General features: G+C 40.8%; 2 protein-coding genes across 5 annotated transcripts in view; one reads left to right on the forward strand and one right to left on the reverse strand.

The window, feature by feature from the left end:
- The window catches only part of PLPP1 (phospholipid phosphatase 1), a 96,407-nt gene extending 80,975 nt beyond the window's left edge, over positions 1 to 15,432 (forward strand). For all 4 annotated transcript variants that reach the window (XM_058564083.1, XM_058564084.1, XM_058564080.1 and 1 more), the window contains 3 exons: positions 3,284 to 3,341; positions 14,392 to 14,568; positions 15,168 to 15,432. In XM_058564083.1, coding sequence (XP_058420066.1) covers positions 3,284 to 3,341; positions 14,392 to 14,568; positions 15,168 to 15,299 — 367 coding nt within the window. In that variant the 3' untranslated portion in view covers positions 15,300 to 15,432. The remainder of the gene's footprint in view (positions 1 to 3,283; positions 3,342 to 14,391; positions 14,569 to 15,167) is intronic.
- Positions 15,433 to 15,514: 82 nt separating this feature from the next.
- MTREX (Mtr4 exosome RNA helicase) overlaps positions 15,515 to 22,515 on the reverse strand; it is a 102,053-nt gene continuing 95,052 nt past the window's right edge. Inside the window, exons 26-27 of the mRNA XM_058564070.1 lie at positions 17,216 to 17,320; positions 15,515 to 15,807 (exon numbers count right to left, since the gene is read on the reverse strand). Coding sequence (XP_058420053.1) covers positions 15,755 to 15,807; positions 17,216 to 17,320 — 158 coding nt within the window. The 3' untranslated portion in view covers positions 15,515 to 15,754. The remainder of the gene's footprint in view (positions 15,808 to 17,215; positions 17,321 to 22,515) is intronic.

Raw genomic sequence — 22,515 nt, forward strand, 5'->3', positions numbered from 1 at the left:
GGATACATAATATTCAAAGATATTATAATGACTGAGCCCTATCCCAAATTGGTCAAGTATACAAATCCTCAAACGTAGGAAGTTCAACGAATACTTAATCAGATAAATAAAAGGAGTACGTGATTAGTGAAACTGCAGAATATTGAAGACTTTGTGGGGGAGGGAAGAGCAATGATAGAGAAGAGACACATAACCCAGAAAGGAATTGTAGGCAGATGGTTTATATTTTAACAGCAAAAGTAAATGCCAGACGATAGTATAATGATATCCTCAAAGAGATCAGAAAAAAATCAACCTACAATTCTATACTCAGGAAAACCATCATTCAAGAATGAATGCAAGACAAATTTTGAAAGACATTGTCAAACTAAAAGACTAGCTAAAGGTGTAACTGTTTTGTGCTTTTTAAGTGTGGGGAGTGGGGAGGAGGAAGGCAAGAAAGTCGGGTGGTAGGAGAAGAACAGCAAGATGTTATTTATTTGTGATTTAACCTCCTCATGAGCCCCAAAATACTTATTAGTAAATTCCCTTTTAAAAAATTAAGAAAGGCTTTATGTGAGTTGATTGCCTCTGATGACTGATAAAGGCTGGATCTGGTTGTCTTCGCAGTGTATAAGGCTGAACATTGATGTGGATGTTGGAATAGAGATGGAAGGATGAGGAATTGAGTGGGAACTCACAGACACTGGGGGTGGGGGGTGGGGTGGATGGCTATGAATACTCTTAAGGCTATAATGTTGGGGTTCAGGCCAAGTTTCATGAGCTCTCCAGGAGAAAGGGATGCTTTGGCTGACAAATGTAAGAAAAAAAAAATCAGCCTAAATTTACCATTTGGAATAGAATCCCATTCATAGTAGGTTACACAGTCAAGACCAGTCTACTTGCTCATTGTTTAATAGACCGTGCCCCAGAGTTAGTGAAAACAACTGCATTTCACAATATGTTTTTATCTCTGTAAATTTTCTTTCTGAAAAGACTTTCCTAAGCTTTGATGGAAAGCTGGCTTAAATTGTTATGGTATCTATCTGCCTTCATCAGAGGGGCTACAATGAAGTGAGATGTTAGTCTAGGGCTGGTTAAAATCTAAGAACAGGCCAGGGTTTTTAGGTCAGGGCCAAAATCTTAAACATTTCAGTTGAGGTCAGGATGATGAAAACACTGCATTTCAACTACTCTTTGTGTTATATTAAACTATCCATACAATTATTTGTTCATTTGTTAATTATGGACATAATAAGATGCTTTTAAGAGCTATATCTCCTAGAGACTCCAATAAAGAGTTAGTTTTGTATGGAATATGAAGATAATTTGAAGTTATATTTTTGGTGTTTTATTCTGTTTTCTTTTTCTTTTTTTATTTATTTTTATAATTTTATTTATTTTTCCCCTCAAAGCCCCAGTAGATAGTTGTATGTCATAGCTGCACATCCTTCTAGTTGCTGTATGTGGGACGCGGCCTCAGCATGGCCGGAGAAGCGGTGCGTTGGTGCGCGCCCGGGATCCGAACCCGGGCCGCCAGTAGCGGAGCGCGTGCACTTAACTGCTAAGCCACGGGGCCAGCCCTCTGTTTTCTTTTTAATAGAAATAAAAGTCCATATTACTATGATCTGTTTGATAACTTACTGTGGGTGAAGACTTAGAGACTGAGGTCGAATAGAGTTCTCCCTTTATGTTTTTAATCTCTGTCTGTTGAAGTCAGAGCTGGACTTCAGCTGATTCTCTACTGAATAAAATACCTGTTTGTGGATTCAGAATAAAAAATGGAAAGCATTTTGTTTTCAACTAATGAAATCACCCTGTGACTGCATTAGAGCTGTTCGAAACTATTATATGAGTTTGGAATTTATAATTTTGTGGCAAAAGGTACAGTGAATACTCTGAACGTGAAGTTTTAGTGAAACTTGCTTGGCTTTGAGAACATTTCTGTGATCATGGTCATGTTGGCTTGATGGGATTTGACAGTCCTTGAAATTGGCTTTTATTAACTTGTAGGCTCTTCAGTATAACTTCTGAAACTAACTATAAAATGTACAGAACTCTGCTCTAATTATCTAAAATAAGGATTTGTATTGATCAATTCTTTACGGCCTAATAGTTGGTAAGGCCAGAAGTGCTTTATTTTTCTTGTTTTACATAGATAAAACCCAGGATAATTATCAGGTTTAATTACATAATTCCTGGTTGGCACAAGGAGTTAGAATATTCTCTTTCATAGGAATGTATCTGATTACAAAAAAGACTATCATAATTCTTGGTAGAATCATCATCAATATATGCTTAAGCAATCTCCACTCTCCCACCTACCCTCAGTTGCTGAACAAACACACATGACTTTCTGATACGTTTTAGGAGTCTTTTCTCCTCTCTGAATCCAGGGAACCAAATTCCTTTTGAACCAAGCAGGGCATAATAAATAAAACACTTGAGACCCTGTCCCTCTTAAGTTTTGTTCTTATTCATATGTAGGGAAAACAGTCAGGAGAAGCATTCTGATTATTTGCATGATACATCTTTTGCATGGCGCACTTTTACTGTATCAATATACTTGCCTTTTCTGCATCAGTTGCTAATACTATGTAAGCAGAACTTAGACCATCAATGTTAGTGGGCTTTCTTTTTCCAAAGTGCCGTAAAATTAAATTTTGTAAGCATTCTGTCATTTTTAGGTAGGATGGTGATACTCAGATGTTTATAGAATATAACATTGAAAGAGAGGATTCATCTGGTACAGGACTGTCAGTACACAATTTTAAATAAATACCAAACAAAGCACTTAATCTGGTGGGGAATCTAAGGCAAGATGTGTGCCCATTTAAAATGTTAAAATATCACTATTTTAAATTTTTAAAATTGATATTTTACTTTTTAAAAAGTAGTCAACTTCTGAGTGTTTCAAAGTGGGTATTACTGTTATTCAGGGGCAAACCCTTCAAGTGGAAAATAAAACTTAAATCATGGTCACATAAGTTTATATGTAATAAGGTCAGGCCATTTATGCCAGTCATGGCTTGTCAAGTACTACTTTAGAAATGCTTGGCAAGTTTGTTCTCAATGACTCATTACCCATCCTGAAAGCGTCAATAAAATGTCACTGTATAGGAATCAGACCTCAGACCCTCCTAGGACTCTCTAATATTCCTGTCCTGTTACCCTACCCGCCCTCCTGATTCCTCAAGGCGAGAGGAGGGAGCTGTGTGCACTGGGGAGGTAGGGAGATTTATGAAAGCAAGATATTCTCCACCTCTAGGAGAGAAAATTAACTTTTCTCTTTTTTCTCTTCTAGATTGTCCTTTTACTCAGGCCACTCCTCATTCTCCATGTACTGCATGCTGTTCGTGGCAGTAAGTACTTTGTGTCTGTTGATGGAGGGTTATGTGCTGCGTGCAATATGTGTGTTCAGTCTTGATGTCCTCTCCTTTGTGGCCGCCTCCAACACTCTGTTCTCATCTGCTTAGCTTCTCAGTCAACTGGACTCCATTGCTGGCGGCAGTAAGTGCAGAGGAATGGATGCCTGCTCTTCTGCCAAAGCCAGTTACAATTGTTTGAAAGTGTTTTTGTCCTTCATTTAGAAGTAGCAAACAGGCACATTGTATATGCATTGGGAACCTTCAGGATAATAGGGAGTCTTTACTTTTGAAGTAGGGTTTTTTTTGACAGTGATAGAAACCTAAACAGTTAATCAGCAAGTCTGCAAGCATGGTGCTAAGAATTAGTTGATGTGTGCCCTTACTTTGGGACATATTTTCTGAAGAGGTTTTCTGGAACATACAAAGAGCTTCTGTGTAATCACAGCGGGTCAGTGATCTGAAATACCAGGCCACGGTGATGCTGCTGCCTGATAACCTCACCCTAACCAGGCGCCCCAGCATCATCTGCTCAGGCTGGGCGCGGAACAGCCTGACTTCTCTCCTCCTGGGGGCTGTTGGGGCGAGAAGTTGAGTTTTGATTATTGGACGTGAAGGCAGCTGTCGTTGCTCCTATTTGAGCAGGTTTGATCGTCCTTCCACTTTCTGAAACATTTCCCAGACTGCTTTCCATGGGACTAGAAAGGTTTCAGCTTCTGGTACAGCTAGTTGCTTGGGAAGGAGCTTGTCATCTATACAATTTCCAGGTTCAATTCTAATTGTTAACCCGTAGAGCAGCATGGCAGTTTGCACGCGCATTATGCAGCGTCGACATTGAAGAGTTAGGAAAGATTTGTACCCACATTTTGCATATCAAACTACAGATCAGTGTGTATCAAGAGTAACTAATGGAAGATCAGGCTTGAGGGCACATTCAAGGGGTCTTTTAAGGTCAGTTTAATTGACTTTTATTTTTTATGTCTTCTCTGTGGAGTCTATGTATAAAATTACCAGAATTTGGTGGGGAAAGAAGAGGGGGGAGAAAATCTCTACCTTAACAGATCAGCTATAATTTTTGCCTTAATTTTCTTTATAAGTGGATTTTTGTATAGTTGTGCTGTGTAAATTTGCTGTTTCCTGTTTTTTTCCCCCTTGGATCACAGTAAGTGCTATATGAGTATTTAATGCTTAGATTAAAAATCCATGATGTGTAATATTAAGAGTAGACTGCTGGGAGTTAATGGGTTTCATGTAGAGAGAATTTAAAATCAGTTTTACCAGAATCTTGCTTTTATTTGAAAAACCAAATTCCAAAAGCTAAAAGAATGTAAAAATTGCAGTTGTGTTATATGAAATTCAAACCCACAACTTCAAGACCATTACAATAGAGCTAATTTTTGGCTTCGTCAACATTTCTGGAAATTGCAAGGCTTTCATCTTTTTTTTTAAAATTTTTATTTATTTATTTTTTTCCCCCAAAGCCCCAGTAGATAGTTGTATGTCATAGTTGCACAGCCTTCTAGTTGCTGTATGTGGAACGTGGCCTCAGCATGGCCGGAGAAGCAGCGCGTCGGTGCGTGCCTGGGGTCCGAACCCTGGCCGCCAGCACTGGAGCGTGTGCACTTAACCGCTAAGCCACGGGGCCAGCCCCGCAAGGCTTTCATCTTATGTTAATTTAATTTTGTGAGGAAGCAACAGGATACCAATTCAGGAGAATTTAGGGCTTCCTTTTGAAAACACATACCCAAATGTTTCTGAAAATGTGCCATGGGAAATGTGACTTATTTGCAGGTAGTAAGAACAAATATTATTCTAATATCCTCTGTTCATTTATCTTACTAGGAAAAGTTAACATTCTTTCTCTAAGAAGCCACCGTACTTGTTTCTTTTTATTTTTTATTTATTTTTTGTGAGGAAGCTCAGCCCTGAGCTAACATCTGCCAATCCTCCTCTTTGCGCTGAGGAAGACTGGCCCTGGGCTAACATCCATGCCCATCTTCCTCCACTTATATGGGACGCCTGCCACAGCATGGCCTGACAAGTGGTGCATCAGTGCACGCTCGGGATCCGAACCGGCGAACCCCAGGCCACCGCAGCGGAGCGCGTGCACTTAACCGCTTGCGCCACTGGGCTGGCCCCTTGTTTCTTTTTAAATACAGCATGGGGGACTGGGGGAGAAGGGGAGGCAATGGCTAATTAATATCCTGAGAACTTTCCCTAAAGCGCACGTTTGTGACTACACTGGACAGCTTTTGAATGTTTGGACACATTTTGTATACCCCAGAGCCAGACTTCACCAAGGCAGCTTTTGTGGTTTGCTAGTCACTCACGTGTGTGTGGCAGTATCTTTAAAGTCCTCCTTTATGGGAGAGACCTAAGAATCTGAGGTTTGGTTGACACTGATGATTTGCATTTACACTACTTTAAGTTTGGACTCTTTCTGATAACCCCCCATGAGGCAGGTGAGGAGGGATGATTGCCACCCTTTTACAGGTGGGGAAATAGGGGTTTGGGGAGGAGGCCGGTAGGGTCTGTAAGCTCTCTAGTGGTCTCTTGTTACTCAGGCTCCCTTGCTTTGTTGACTGATTACTTGATCTGAACCCTAGGCCAGTTATTTTGAAGGAGTCAGGTGATGCAGATCTCTGGAAGTAAAATCGTGACTGACACACAACTTTGACCCACTGTTTTTAATTTTAAAGAATTTTCTCAGATGTATCATATTCTATATCTTAGAATTTTTTGCTCTTTTTCTTTGTTCCCTTGACCCTTCTCAAAACATCTGTATATTTGATCAAATAGAGACTTGTACTGAGGGCTCTTTTGTGAAATATGAAATTAATGTATAGAGGGTCTCAATGATAGGCCTGCTCTGTGGACACCCAGGAGCATACGAGGAGGCAAATTGAGGATGTAAGCAGAGGGAAAATTACCTGGACTGTAGTTTGGTAACTGGGTCAGTATAAGCTATTTAGATGTAAAGTTATAATGAAAAAACAAGTTCAGATAAATAGGTTTGTCATAGACCAACGCCTTTCTGGAGAAGAAAGCAGGCCAGAGCAACCATGCACTGCATTTCACTGACTATAAGCAGTGGAAATATTTACTTGATGTGGATGTAGGCCCCAGCTTTTATTTCAGCCCCTGAATACACAGATGTCTTCTTGCTTTCCAGCTTTCACATTTATGTACACTTCACCATCACCCCCCCGCCCCCCGAAGAAAATTCCTTATGCCATGACTCATCTTGTTTCCCTAGGCATCTTGGCATCATGGGTTAGTCCCAAATTTGGGTGGAGAGGTAAAGTCATTTAAATTCTCTCTGAAGACAGCCTTTGATAGCCAAAACTAGCCTGTCAAGAATTCCTGACACCCAGAAATTAACTTCTAGTTTAAAATATCTCTTAAAGAAAATACCGTAACCATTATTGTTCTCCTCTGGCGGGCAGCCCAGCCCTGCACACTCACAGTGCCAGGAGTGTCAGCCCCTGTGAAAACCACCTAGGCTGGTGAGAGCACAGGGCAGGGCTTCTTTACACATACATAGTCAGTTTATGTGCTTAGTGACTCCCCTTGAACTTGGCTGAATGCCAGAGATTCCAAATTTACTTGACTGTTCAGGGAAAGAGCCATGGTATGAGACTGTCCTTTTTTCAGTACAGTGAGGAATATACTACAACACTTGAACCAGCACCGTCCTATTCAGGCTGAAACCCCAGGTGGTTTATATCACTGCCTGTTATGAAATTCCTGTGTAAATTACTGTTGTGGGGGCCCGAGTACCTCTCAGTGTCTTTGCTTCAGCTAGACTCCCCTCCCTACCACAGGCCTCGTATCTGGGCCTTGCCCCCTCCTCTGTGTTGGACAGTGCTCCCTGCCATCTCAGTCTTACTCAGACTCTTTGACACCACCCAGTTTCCTCAGGATTTGTGCAATCACACATCTGGCATTGACCATGTACCTGCCTAGCCTTGTTGATATTTCATGAAGATGTTTCCCTAAGTGTGGATCAATGCTGAGCATTGGGCAAATGAACAACTCATGGCCCATAAACTACATAAATCCTGCCTAATTTTAAGGTAGGATTTGAGATCTGAATTTAGGAACTCTGAATCCTAAAGATGGTAAAATTGAAGCCTAGAGAAGACTAAACTGAGGCCTGCCTGATAGTGTTCTCCTGGCCAGATCTGTCATCAGATGTAGGTGGAACAATACACTGGTTTGCCTGGCTTGGTCTTAGAAGCAGTGTTTCAAAATAAGTCCACCAAGGTATGTTCTTTGTGTTGACCATACTATGGTTAGTCTAGTTCAGGGCTTGGGAGATTTTTTCAGTAAAAAGTCAGATAATATTGAGGCTTTGTAGGCCACGTACCGTCTCAGTTGCATATTCTTTTTTTTTTTTTTTTTTTTTTGTGAGGAGATCAGCCCTGAGCTAACATCCGCCAATCCTCCTCTTTTTTTGCTGAGGAAGACGGCCCTGGGCTAACATCTGTGCCTATCTTCCTCCACTTTATATGGGAAGCCGCCACAGCATGGCTTACCAAGCAGTGCGTCGGTGCGCGCCTGGGATCCGAACCAGCGAACCCCGGGCCGCCGCAGCGGAGCACGCGCACTTAACCGCTTGCGCCACCGGGCCGGCCCCTCAGTTGCATATTCTTATGTAAACACTTTAAAAGTATGAAAACCCTTCTTAGCTCACAAGTAACCCCTTGACGCTAGTTGAAAGTGAAAAAAAAAACTCCTATTTTTAAGAATAGAGTATTAAGAGACTTTATGAGACAATAGCATTTTGCAGTTAAGTGTTACAGGGTCAGTCAAGGAAAGGCAAAATAAAAATTAACCAGCTTCAAAAAATATCTTGTTTAACAATCAGATTTTAAAGGTGAGATAGTACAATTAGCTCCTTTAATGGAAGCTAAATGTTTTTTCAGAAATTTTGGGCAAAAAGGTTATATCCTACCCTTTGATGATAGTAATGAGAGAATGCCAAAGCAGTGTCATAGACATTGAATTTACTTATTTAAAGAAAAAAGTTGGGCCGGCCCGGTGGCATAGTGGTTAAGTTCGCGTGCTGTGCTTCGGTAGCCTGAGGTTTGCCGGTTTGGATCCCGGGTGCAGACCTACGTTTATCAAGCCATGCTGTGGCGGTGTCCCATATAAAGTAGAGGAAGATGGGCACGGATGTTAGCCCAGGGCCAGTCTTCCTCAACAAAAAAGAGGAGGATTAGCAACAGATGTTAGCTCAGGGCTCATCTTCCTCACACACACACACACACACACACACACACAAAAAGTATATATCATTATTTTTTACAGAAAAGGAAAAATGTGTAGACCTAATTTTTTCCAGTGTCACCCTGTGCAATGAAAAGTCCTATTTGACCAGGTCTTCTTTGTCTACCCCATAAAGCTATTGTGAGGCTCTTCATAAAGTGATCCACAAGTGTTATATAAAGGTTAGGAGGAAGGTTTCTCTGCATTTGGCAGTGAAGCATTTGCTGCCTGCATGGTGGAGCTTCTTCCTACAAGCCTCCTCCTCTCTGGGCTAGAATGTCTGGTTATTTTGAGCAAATTGACCCCTTCTGTCCTTATTGCTTTAAGGAATAAGACATTGCCTTTATGAATCTCTAGTAATATCCCAGCTAAGAAGCTTTTATTTCTTTAAAAATATTGGACATACTAGCTTATTTCCAACCCATTTTCAGTAGAAGGTTTTACTTTGCTTCTATCGAAGAGAGATTGGATACCTGACCCTGCACTGAGCAGTAAGATTTACCTGGGGTTTTCCTGACCAGAAGCCCTACCTTGAACAGTGGCTCAGGAAGCTAACCCTTGCTGTTTGCTCTTCTTGGAGGCAAAAACTACGCCTGGGACCTTCCTTTTCTCAAGGGCCAGTAGTGATGCCTAGTTTCAAAGAGGGCATTCCTGGATGACACTGGTGGATCCTAAGGTGAATTCTCAAACTAGTTTCTGCTTTCTAAAACCGGGCTATGCACGATCAGTGGTTGTATTTGATTTGCTGAGCTCTTGGTTTGAATCCCTGTCTGGTCAGGGTCAAACATAGCTTCTCCTACTAAGACAGGGAGGAATAGAGATGGGCTGTACTGTGGTTTCCTTTTGAGGCCTTGAGGTGACTCCCTCTCCATATCACATCCTCCTGTGGTATTTGTCTATGTCTATCCTGCCCCTTTTAATAGATGAAAATTGGGGGAGGGAGTAGTATAAAGGTTAGTGAAGTGTATGCTGTATCTTTGTTTTTCCTATTAACTCTTCTTCCTTCCCAATTTGTGTCTCCTGGAAACCACATGCCTCTTGCCTTTTCCTGTATGTTACAGCAGGATGACACTAGTGGCAGGCTCAGTTTATAAACATGATTCTTTTCTTAAATATTTCAGGACAGTGTTCAAATTTGTGGGCAGAGATAGGCAGAGGAGATAGTCCTTTCTAAGCAAAGCCTTTTTGGTCTGGGCAGTTAACTGGGCATTCTCTCCCATCCATTCTCTGTCCTGGGCTAACCCTTGTGTTAATTTCCCTTGTTCCTCCTCTTAAAAACTGTTAGCTCTGCAAATCCCCCAATTTACATCCCTGGATTAGGCCCTCTTTTCTACCTGCCTCTTGACCTCAACCAGGAAGTCTGCTGCTGACTGGAGTTTTGTGGATTGCTCTAGTTACAAAACCCTCTTTGCCATGATTGGAGCCCTGCCAGAAGAATTTGTTTTCCTCCTTGTTCCCTTTGCTGTCCTGCACTGGGACTTCATGAAGCCTGCAGTATCAAGGTGTAAAGCTTTTGTCTCTCTCTGTGGAGCTGCAGTTTATTGCTTCTGTTCTGCCTTTTCCAGCCTGTCTCTTATTTCTAGTTGTGAACTTTCTACTTTGGAGCTTCCTTCACCAGAAAGTTGATGTTAGGATTGGGGGAGGGATCCAGAGGCTAGAATCTTTCACCAAGCATTATCTCCTCCCTCTCCTTCCCACCCGCAGCTGACTGAAAAAAACCATTGGACAAGTCAGTTAGGCCAAACTGAAGCATGTTCAGAGAAGAATCTAACAATGGGCCCGAGGAGAGTGATAGATAGATAGATAAGCCATTTGGTTTAGGGACTCACACTCTTGTGCTGTTTGTAGAAAAAAGTCATGGAAGTAAATCCCATGCCCAGTGCCACAGTTCTCTTGTAATGGTGCCTTTAGTGGACATTCAGTATGTTTGCTCTGATGGGATTTTATTTTTCTAACTTTTTCTCACTGTTTGAACCCAGGTGTATAAACAGACTGTTTTCCTTCTCAATCGAAGGAAGTACTTATAAAAAGTAAAACTCTTCATCATTTGAATCAGAGAAATCCAAATTAAAAAACAAAACAGGATTTTGGTTAAACACAGAGGAGGCTGTTAATTAGCTTTTTTATCTTTTGGTTGTAAACAGCTGACTCACTTTAGACCTCCTAGAGGAAACGATGGTTTATAGTAAAGGTACACGTGGATTAGGACTAGCACACTGCCAGGAACTGAACTTTCTCCATGTGTCTCCATTGGCTACCTGGGTTTTCAGCGCGGCTGCCACTCTGCTCCATTCTTTTCTCTACCAAATTGCTTGCTCTCCTTGCCTAAACATAGCTTTTGCTTCCTTGTAACTTTAGTTTGCAAGTAGCCGGTCATGTATCCATTAGGTCCCCTTTCTACAACTTTTGAAAAGAGAGAACTCCTTCATACTTCCAATATAAATTCCAGGGAGAAAATACAGCCCAGCAGATCTCTGGGTCAGGCCTGTCATAAGTCATCTTGTCAGTGTCCTCCCAGAAGAGAAGCCAGGGTTATGTGATCCAAATAGGGCTCCCCTTCAATTGTGTCTGTGGATGGGCAGTTTCCCCCAGAAGGGAACTCTGAAAGTTGTAGACACTGCTGCTGAGCCTGTCTGGTACCATATACAACACCGGATATGGAGTTCTGGAAGTTCTTCTAAATCTTGAGCTAAGCCACCAGGTGCCTTACCTTGAATGGGTTTAGTGCATATATGATTAACATATGCCTGTGTGGGGAGAGGGGAAGAGTGGAGGTGGCAAAGGCAGGGACCTACAGAGCCTTTTTTTTTTTTTTAATTGATGTTTTAATAGTTTATAACATTGTGAAATTTGGGGTTGTACGTTTTTGTTTGTCCATCACCATATATGTGTCTCCCTTTACCCCTTGTGCCCACCCCCCACCGTTAACCACAGTACAGTTTTCTCTGTCCATGTGTTGGTTTATATTCCACATATGAGTGAGATCATACAGACTCATACAGTGTTTGTCTTTCTCTTTTACAGAACCTTTTTATTATTAGCTCTGGCATTAAAGCATGAGCTCTGTCCCTGTATCTAGTTCTAATAGGACAATGCTGAGAGTCTTCAGATATTCAGTTTCTCTGATGCAGTTAGGGAAAGATGGAGGATCAGAGACTTCTTTTTAAAGGAACACATACTTTCCTCTCCCTTCTTAAAGGACAAGGAATATAATAAAAGTTATAAACCCACGAAGTCAAAGAATGGAAAAGGAGACCAATAAGCAAGAACTAACGATTCTGGAGAGGGTGGAAGCTTGAAAGAAAGATTGGCACTGCAGAACCTGAGAAAGGCTAAGGAAACGGAGCCACAAGAAAGACAGCATTGTGTGCTTTGTTGTACCTGCTTATATAGGAAATACTTTTGACCGGCCACATGAGAGGGGAGTTGTCAAAGTACAGAGTTCTGGGCATGTCAGCTGTGGAATTCAGGTGACCCAAGGTCCAAGAAACTCACTGTGTTTACCTCCTTGGGGTCTACTGAAATGGAAGTCTTCACAGGGAAGAGCAGGGCTGTAGGTAGTGCCTGGCCTTCGCAGAGCTACATTGAATACCTTGGACCCAAGGAAACAGAGAACAGGCAAATAGGAAGCACACTCAATTAGCCAACGTCACCTAGAGGTGAGAATTGTTCTGTGACCACAGCCTGCACTCAAGCCATGGCCATTAGTCACCAGAAGAGCCAGAGCCTAGAGCGGAGTGTAAGGTTAGGTGTATCGTCACGATTGGGGAATTTCAGAACCCCCTCAGGGTGAAATAATCTCTGAGTCCACACAGATGGGGGAAACATCTATATTTGGGTAGATGTGTAAGGAGAAATTAGCTGCTGGGAGGGGTAAAGTTTTCACCTAAAGTATACTGGAGCTTATTTGATTACTGATCCATAAGTGACTTCATTCTTTTCACAGGGATGCTGATGAAGAAATTTGGGCAAAATAATACTTAACATGTCTGTAGCTACCTGAGTCAAAGTCAGGGTTCTTTGGAAGGAAAATATTCTTAGAGGGATTTTAGAATCCTAAGTGAGGAAGGACCTTGAAAGTCCTATCTCTGAGTTTCCTTTAGGTTGCAAGTACCAAATAGGACTAGCTTAAGTCCATCTTAGAGTTGTTTTTTCTTGCTATGTCCTTAGCAGCGATGGGTGCAGTTCCCCCTAAGCTGTCTGCATTCATGTAAGTGTTTGTAATTCCTAAAAAATTACTACAAAAATTTATAGTCTGAATAACCCATGCCTTTAACCATTGTATAAAAAGGCGACTAAAGAACCACAATGGGGACAGCTGAACTTTTTGACAGTAATATCAAAGAAGTGGCTTCAGCCTCAGGCAAGGAACTATTCTTAAAATGAACAGAAAGTTTCCAATTAAAATAGAACTAATGAGGTGAATCTTATCTGGCATGGTTATGTTACCTAATTGGCTTCAGTTGTCAGATGCCAAGTTTGCTTCAACAAGAACCAACTATCTCCCCAACTCCAGAATCTTGACACAAGCCTCTATTTACTTTTTTATAGCTTCAACAACAACAAACAAAAAAGGGGGAGGGGGTTCTGCAGAAAGCCAGCAGCACTTAAACCAGCTAATGAGTCCGACTCTGTTCAAGAACTGGTATGCTCTTTTAGAAGTAGATGCTTCTATTAAGTACGTGATAAAATTAAGACAACCGCTGGGTCTTGGCCAGCTGCTGCGAACAGAACACCCACAGCAGTGCCCAAAGAACTGGGAATGGATTTGTCTGTCTATTTTAAATAGGCAGCATCAATGGGTACAGCCACATAAATTGTTTTCTGAGGACTGCATTTAGTTAAGTATATGAATCATAAATTATTGAGGAGAATCTTAAAAATGAATGTTAAAAAGTCTAGTCTTATTGGATAGAAACTAGGCAAAAAAATTCTTTTTAATGAGACCAGAGATGCTGAAAGGAGTTCATAGGAAAATATCCAAATTCCTTCTACAGTACCATCTTTAGGAATATGACCCAAAGTCAAAGGCAAGTTGACAACGGAAAAGGTCTGATCAGTGTATGAAAAAGTGATAGAACTTAAAGGGTACAGATGCTATTGAAAGAATAGACTCCTTTGCTAGATCAGGACTAAACTACAACCTGTTTTACTTATTTAGGCAGATTATTCTATTTACTTATAAATACAGATTATTTATTTAGTCTCAGTTGCCCTGTTAAATAATTTGAGGCTAGAGGAGCTTTCAAGTGAATTGTTTGAGTAAAGTAAGCAAACTATTCCCTAGTAGGCTGAGCAGAAAACACAGTATCCTGGACCACGCTAAGGGCAACCTGTGCTCAGAACACTAGCAGTTTATCCCAACACTCAGAACTAATGACAACACCTACCTTTGAATCAGAATTGGAAGTGGAGGAGCTGCCCCTGAAATCCTCGACAGTCATAAACACGGAAACCCTTGCCTTTGAAGGGGGTGTCTAGCTAGATAGATAATCAATCAATTCTTCTAAACACAAGTTACTGGGGCAATCTTTTTTTTGTTTTAAAAGTTAAAAGGATTAACTTTTAGGCAGTAATGAGTACAAAAATGCTTGCCTAAAGTCCTATTCCATATGTAATAAGTAATATTATTTAAAGATTAATAGTAATGATTATTAATATTTAATGACTATTCATCATTTTAAACACCAACCCTTTGGAGGTGTACTGATACTTAATATAAAATATAGTTTCCAGTTGGTATGTTAAAATCTTTTCTTTATTATCTTGTTCTTAGCTTTATCTTCAAGCCAGGATGAAGGGAGACTGGGCAAGACTCTTACGCCCCACACTGCAATTTGCTCTTGTTGCTGTATCCATTTACGTGGGCCTTTCTCGAGTTTCTGATTATAAACACCACTGGAGTGATGTGTTGACTGGACTCATTCAAGGAGCTCTGGTTGCAGTATTAGTTGTAAGTATACAGGGCAGCAACCTACAATTTGATACTGATAAACACTTGGATAAATAAGTAGAAAAAAATTCCCAATGAGAAAACTATGCAAAGGCAGGGAATGTGGCTCAATAATTGCTAATGGGTAGGATTTCCCAATGAGAAAACTATGCAAAGGCAGGAAATGTGGCTCAATAATTGCTAATGGGTAGGAATCCCAATGTTATTAAAAGTTGTTTTAGGATAGACAGCAGATAAAAACTAGTTTACTCATTTGCAAAAGTTATCAAACTCTTACTACATATTTTTATTATAAAAGGCTGACTATAAAGAGTTTTCTTTTTGGTATGAATTGAAAAAAGACTAATTTATGTGAAGAATAACTCTATTTGCCCAAGACATAACAAAGCAACTCACAATTTGGAACAATCTCTTCTAACAAAAATTTCTGTGAGCCACTAATTTTTTGTACCCTTAATCTATACCCTGTAACATATATCCGTTTTTGTTTATATTTGTTTGTGCAAACCACTTATTGCATTTTTATATGGTTTTTAAATTTATTTAAATTATATCATTCAATACTTTGCCTCATTCTAAGTATAACTTATTCTATATAGGCTGTGTATGTATCAGATTTCTTCAAGGCGAGAAATTCTCCTTTTAAAGAAAGAAAAGAGGAAGACTCGCATACAACTCTGCACGAAACACCGACGACGGGGAATCACTATCGGAACAATCACCAACCTTGAAGGTGGCTGAGTGTCCAGATGAAGCTGGCCTGCTTTCTAAAGGAAAATGGTTGCAACCAGAAGGCAAGAGGATGCGTCTTTCTTCCCGGTGTACAAACCTTTAAGGGACTGCTGCTGCTACACCTCTTGGATGCCCACTTTACCTGTGTGTATATAGTTACATTTAACACAATGGTCATCTAATAGCTCTGAGTTCACTGAAAGAATTTCAGGCCTTTCACTAAAACAATGCCCCACCTGTACATTTTTTTAATTAAAAAAATGTAATGCTTATGTACAAATGTGTATGTAATATGCTTTCTCAGAATGATGCTTGATTTAAATATAATACATATTAAAAAGTTTGAGGACAACTGTCTTGAGATGAGAGAACCAAATCAATATTTGCAAGCATTTGTAGTCAACTGTAATCAGGTGGTGAAGACCTTAAAACCCACACTCCTTTGGCTGACTCTTTATAAGTAGAGGCTGGCAGCAAACACAATATCTCTCTTGATTTTGGTGATTCCTAAGAGAAAAGAAAATATGATTTAAACTTTTAAGATCACAAAGAGCATAATTCCCCTCTATTGAGGTTTTAAAGACAGCATAACAATCCTGATAAAATTGGTGAGAGAGCAGCCTGGAAAAGACTAAACTTTGCTGGTCTGAAAGGATACCTAGAGGAGTTCACAGCCACCTCTGAGAGGTGGGAAACTTAGAAACCAGACCCCTGTTGTTATGACTCTTGACTCTGAAGTACCCTGTGTTAGGGGGGAGAGGGGGGAAGGGAGGGTGCTTACAACTATTCAAAAAGACTTATTCAGGGAAGGACTGAGCTGTCAAAAGAAGTTAGCTGACCCCAAAGCATGAATTTTCAACCTACATTGGAAGACACTATATTTTCAGTTACTATATGAAATTCAGTTACTATATGAAATGCAGAACATAAATTTTATTATTTAAAAAGTTTATATAACTAGACTTAAACTCTGAGTGATTATATAGGTCTGCCTCTATCAAATGTGGAAACATAAGCCAGTTTTTGCAAAGCTCTTCTTAGGACACAGAGTTGTTAGAAATCACTAAGGTTGACTGTGAACAACCAACTCAGAGCAACAATGTGGCTTCAATTCTCTGATGCTTTAACTCATAGTCCTTTTTCTTGGTCAATATTCAGATGGAACGAAACTATTTACAAGCATGTATGTTCCATGTTGTGTGTGCCCCCCCCCCCCCCCCCCCCGACTAGCATGTTGGTCTAGCCATCCTTTCTTGGTCTGGTCTTGCTGCTTCCACCTTGCTATTCTACAGACTTGCCTACAATGCAACAGCAAGAATTGCGTTGTAAAACCCAAGTCAGAGCACACCACTCCTGTGCTCAGAACCTCCAATCATTTCAGGGGAAAAAGCCAAGGGCTGGGAGCCACATGATCACTCCTCTACTCCCTCCATCCCCTACTATTCTCCTCATTGCTCACTCTGCTCCTGCCACACTGGCCTCTTGCTGTTGTTCAAGCATGTCAAGCATATATGAAGGGCTTAAATGCCACCTTCTGAGTGGGGGCCCCTAGGCCATCTCATCCATCCCCTCAATTGTTTTTTTCTGTAGACTTACCACTACCTGATATATTTTAATTATTGACTTGCTTATTGTCCAGCTTGTTTTCTTTGTTCACTGCTGTATCTCCTAGTGCTAAAAACAATGCCTGGCACATAGTAACTGTACAATAAATATTTCTAAATGAATATATATAAAATCTCAAAAGTTTTTCCTACACAGACATTCTAAAATTTTATTTGAACACTACTAGATGGCCCTCCACAGCAATCCAGTGAAGAGCATCTAAAAATGTTCTCCTGGGTTGTGGTCAAGAGCTCAAGTCTCACAAGATTTGCCTAAATTACTAGAAAAAGCTTATGGACTGGATACCGACCTTCTGCAAATTTATTCTCCAGCTCAGTGTTTCCAATGGCTTTTGCTGCTTGACACATCTGTCGCAGTAGTTCTTCCAGGCGCCTCATACAACGAATTATGCTCCCTGGATGGAAAAGGAAACAAATCACTTCTAAAATGGAAATAATCAGGAATAGCGGAACTTTTGTTAAGAGGAAGGCAGGAGAACATGGGATGATTAACAGTACTTGGAAGGACTTCTCATGCAGTAAATCAGCTAGCAAAGGTAACTGGTTGACTGGTAGGCACTAGGAAGGCTATAACGCCGAAAAATTTAATTCTCATCCTTCACTAATGGTAGAATTACAAAGTTATAATTATAATGTGTTCACACTTGCTCTTACAGAGGTAAGTAAATAAAATGCCCTGAGAGCAGAGGAGAGAGCAATTTTGGGTGAAGGCTGGCAAAGATGACATATAACTTGGGTCTGTAAGAATGAGGTTGTCTGTCGGGCAGAGACAAGATCAGTGAGGCAATGCAGAAAAGCCTGACAAACTGCAGCTATTCAGGGACCCTGAGTGTGGCCTACTGAGGTATCTGGATACCATCCTGTGAAGAGAATGCAACAGGAGATTTTTTTTTTTTTTTGGTGAGGAAGATTAGCCCTGAGCTAACGTCTGTTGCCAATCCTCCTCTTTTTGCTGAGGAAGACTGGCCCTGGGCTAACATCCGTGCCCATCTTCCTCTACTTTATATGGGATGCTGCCACAGCATGGCTTGATAAGCAGTGCACAGGTCTGTGCCCGGGATCCGAACCTGCGAGCCCTGGGCTGCTGAGGCAGAGCACGTGAACTTAATGACTATGCCAGCGGGCTGGCCCCATGAGATTTTTAAGCAGGGGAGTAACAGGATCAGATGTATCATTTTAAAGGTGCAATCATTCATTCCTCTTGACTTTAAAAAGACTCTTTCGGGCCAGCCCGGTGGTATACTGGTTAAGTTCACATGCTCCGCTTTGGCAGTCTGGGGTTCGCAGGTTCGGATCCCAGGTGCAGACCTACGCACCGCTCATCAAGCCATGCTGTGGCAGCGTCCCACATACAAAATAGAGGAAGATGGGCACAGATATTAGCTCAGGGCTAATCTTGCTCAGCAAAAAGAGGAAGACTGGCAACGGATGTTAGCTTATGGCCAATCTTCCTTACCAAAAAAACAAACTCACAGAAACACTCTTTCATCAGTGCTGTCTTCACATAGCGTGTCCTCAAGGAAACACAAGAGAGGAGATAAGCCTTGTCTCATTGGATTTGACTCTGAGACAAGTGTCTGTATAAAAGGTGAAGCTATAAACATAGTTTCGTTTCTGTCAGATTTACACAAGGAGGGGCCTGGCATCCTTTTTCTAAGTGCTACCTGCCTAAGTTTAAAACTCTTGAGACTACTTTTTTTTTGTTGGAGGAAGACTGGCCCTGTGCTAACATCTGTTGCCAATTTTCCTCTTTTTTCTTTTTTCTCCTCAAAGCGCCAGTACATAGTTGCGTATCATAGTTGTAGAGTTGCAGCTCTTCTATGTGGGACGCTGCCTCAGCATAACTTGATGAGTGGTGAGTAGGTCTGCACCCAGGATCCGAACCAGTGAACCCCGGGCCACCGAAGCTGAACGTGTGAACCCAACCACTACACCACTAGGCTGGCCCCGAGACTTCATTTTTAATGTCTGAAATACATTAGGAATATCAGTTCTCTCTCATATGCAAGCTGTCAATTCACACTTTAAATAGGTCCTTATTAACTCCTTGTAACACCAGAATTAAGATTTATCAAGTTCTTCTAATACACTCATTGTGCAGTATTGCCCTCCAACATTATGTTCCAATGTGCCCAAGGGGGAGAAAGAGTGGAGATTTAACTCAGAAAGCAGAATGGAATTTGAGCCTAGACAAAGGCAAAATTGCAAGCCATTTGCCTACCAGAGTCAGCACAATCCAGGAAGAAGAACCCATGCACATGCAGAGCACCTTCTCTCCCTGTAGGATAATCCCAGGAGCCCAAGAAAATATCACACAAGGGACTGGACCAATAAGGACAACATGCCTGGTTTCCGAACCTGCCTATGGGCCAGAGCTATAAGAACAGAGATGCTATTTCAGTTAGTGGGAGGTTTATGGAATGAGATTTGTCATAAAGAAGACCACCACCAGCACATAGGTCACCTTAGAAGGCAAACGGGGATAACCCTTTTAAAAGGACGATACCATCGCCTACATATAGGATGTTCACCTATTTTAGACTTGGTTCAAAGGAGTGAGCTGAGGCACCAGGAGTTAGTGCCTCCTTGGTTGGAGACCTGGGTTCTAGTCCAAATTCTGTTGCTAAGAAATTAGGTCTGCGATCTAGGCCCTTACTCCACTCTTATTTCTCTTTCTCATCTGTAAGATAACTATCAACAATTTTAACAGAAGGCTTGCTCTTTTTAACTCTTGGTTTGTCTCACTTGAGATAAGAGATGCACAAATTCTCTGACAATGGCAAAGCTCTAGAGGAATGTGAGGTCGTAATAGAGCCTTTTAGCCAAAACATTCAGTCCATAACTTTTTTGTCCTTCCTTCTCTCCTCCCATTAGAAGGTCCATGGAGTTCTTGGAGAAAACTTGTAGCACTCAATTACAGCCTATTTCCCAAACACAATTCTATCAAAGTTATGTGGGTCCTAGCACAGTTTATTAGATGAGAGTCAACAGCAAAAATGGCAGCCAGAATAGAGATACAAATTCCATAAAATCCAACCATCAAACACTAGGGTCAAGAATGATACCTCACCTCCCATACACACACATCTTAGAATAACCCTGAGGGCTTTCCTGTATTATAGGAGAGTAAAGTAATTGATATTTATAATGACATTTAGGCATCAAGGAAAGGTGAAATGTGCTGAATTCATTTTGAGGAAAAACAGTGATGTCCAACATATTCGGAGCACTTAGTTTGTGGCAGGTCTGTAATCTATATTTTATATAAATTTTCTCTTGTTTGATCCTTATAATTCCATAAGACAACTACTGTTATTATCCCTATTTTACAAAAAGGAAGAAGCTCAGAGAAGTTACATACATAACTTGACCAAGGTCAGAGCCAGGAGTACATGATTTGAATCCAGACAGTAAGATTCTAAAGCCCAAGCATTTAACATTATATTATAGTGACTTTAACAGAAATAATTTACAGTTTCTAAATTTTCTAAAATATATTACTTTTTTAAATTTCAATTTATAATTAAATTCAGTTTATACATTTAAAATAATTTTTTTTTAATCACAAATATTTTATAAGTTTCTTAGGCCTTACTCTAAGTTCTTCACTTCTCTAGAAATCTTCATTGCCAGGTAATGCCAAAGAATTTACATTAACAGGTTTTAAGAAGTAGGAAGTAGTAAAAGTTGGCAGGTAGGATCCAGTCAGATAAAGGGTTTGTTTTCTGAATTTAGCAGATAATTATCGGTGACTTGCGGTAATTTCAGTGAAATAGGGCACCAGATTACCGTGGATCAAGAAGGAAATGGGAGGTAGGGAACCGAAGATGATCTGTTCTCAACTACTCTTTCCAAGCCTGTCTATAAAAGGAATGAGGGTTTGAGGGTGATGATGACAAGAACTGTTACTAAAAAATGAATGCAGGAGCTAAACATTTACTGAAGGCTATGTGCCAGGCACTGTGCTAAAGGCTCTACACGCACCATCTTATCCTCACAATATGAGGCAGAAGCTATTATCTCCCCATTTTATAGCCAAATAAACTGAGGCACAGTTAAGTAACTTGCCCAGGATCATTAATCCAGTGAGTGGGTAAAATTTAAGCCTAGGATTTGTGCTCTTGCTCTTAACCACTATGTTATGTTGGTAGCTGGAGAAGGTGTGGATGAGAAATATAAGCATATTTATATGCTAAAATGGCAGCAGAAAGGATGTGATTCAAATTGAGGAGGGTACAGAAAAGTGTGGAGGAAGGCTCTGGGATTCAGAGCAATGGGGGAAGGGTTCTTCCTCTGAAGAGGAAAGAATAAGGGAAAGAATATATGCACATGAGTTTCTAAGTAAGAAGACAGGCCTAATGGCTTCTCCCTTTCCTCTGAAGCAGAAGTGATCACCTAGAAAGCTTGGGCAGAGTTGAGGTAGATGCTTGAGGAGAGCAGTGAAGATTTGGAATTGCCTCTAAGAGAAGTAGCAGAGGAAGCCCAGAGAGAAGTCCTGCATGGAAAACAGTCTCTGGAGGTGGAGAGACCAGGGCTCAGCTGTGCCATCTAGTACATAAGGAACTGTACTAGCAAGCTGTGGGAAAGACTAAATGAGGTAATATGTTCAAGGTGCCTGGCACATAGCTGGTGCTTTGTAATTTTCTTCTCCTACTCCTACTATTACTCCTATTTCTCCTTCTCCTTCTTCTCCTCTTATTACTAGGAATGTTTAATGTGATTCTAAGGTTACATACAGACTATGGCTTTTGGTGACACCGAACCATAGAATTTAATTTTTCTCCAGCAGAACTCTGCTGTGAAAGTATAGGATTACTTTATAGTGAATTGTTAGACTGATCCAGGTTGGTGGTACATAAAGCAGACAGAACAACAAGAATCTCAGGTGCTTCCTAGAAAAGGGGAACTATCTGAGGAGCTCAGAAGGAAGGTTCTCTCTAAGCAGCGTGGCTGTGTCCTCTCCACACAGGCCTCGAAGAGAATGAGGAAGTAGCTACGTGATATCTCCCTAGAGTTTACTTTTTGTTACTGAGGCAACTCATTCTGACCCTACGAAACTACCTCAAAATTAACAGAACAGATGAAAAATAAACAGACTCGCTGTTTCTTTTACTAGTAACCTTTAACAGAGAAAACTGATTTCACAGAAAATATTGTTTCCAAGTAGGAGGGACTATGTCATTAGCTGCTCCCAACGTTCTTCTACCATTTTACAAATGTGAAACCAAAGAGGTGGTTAGTGTCTTTCAAGTTCGGATTAACAGTTTAGATCTAGGATTAGAAACCAAGTCTCCTGAAACCCCTGTCAGAAACGGCAAAGATAACTAGCTACACTTAAGAACAACAGCTTCCTTTTCAACTGTGAGGCTAAGAGTTCATGGAAGAAGATTCTTGGACCTTTACAAGTTGGAACCCTGTAAAAGCTGAAAATATTAGTTTTTATTTTTTGCTGTGAGCTTGGCTGAAGAAATTAACTGTAGAATGAACAGACACGACCAGGGAAGGAGAAAGTTCAGTTAATGGCCTAAGTGAGAAAAAAATTAAAGCAGGTCTTAATGGCATCTGAATGACAGGCACCCGGGTGAGACAG

The sequence above is a fragment of the Diceros bicornis genome, chromosome 20 (genome assembly GCF_020826845.1).
Source record: "Diceros bicornis minor isolate mBicDic1 chromosome 20, mDicBic1.mat.cur, whole genome shotgun sequence".
Taxonomy (NCBI): Eukaryota; Metazoa; Chordata; class Mammalia; order Perissodactyla; family Rhinocerotidae; genus Diceros; species Diceros bicornis.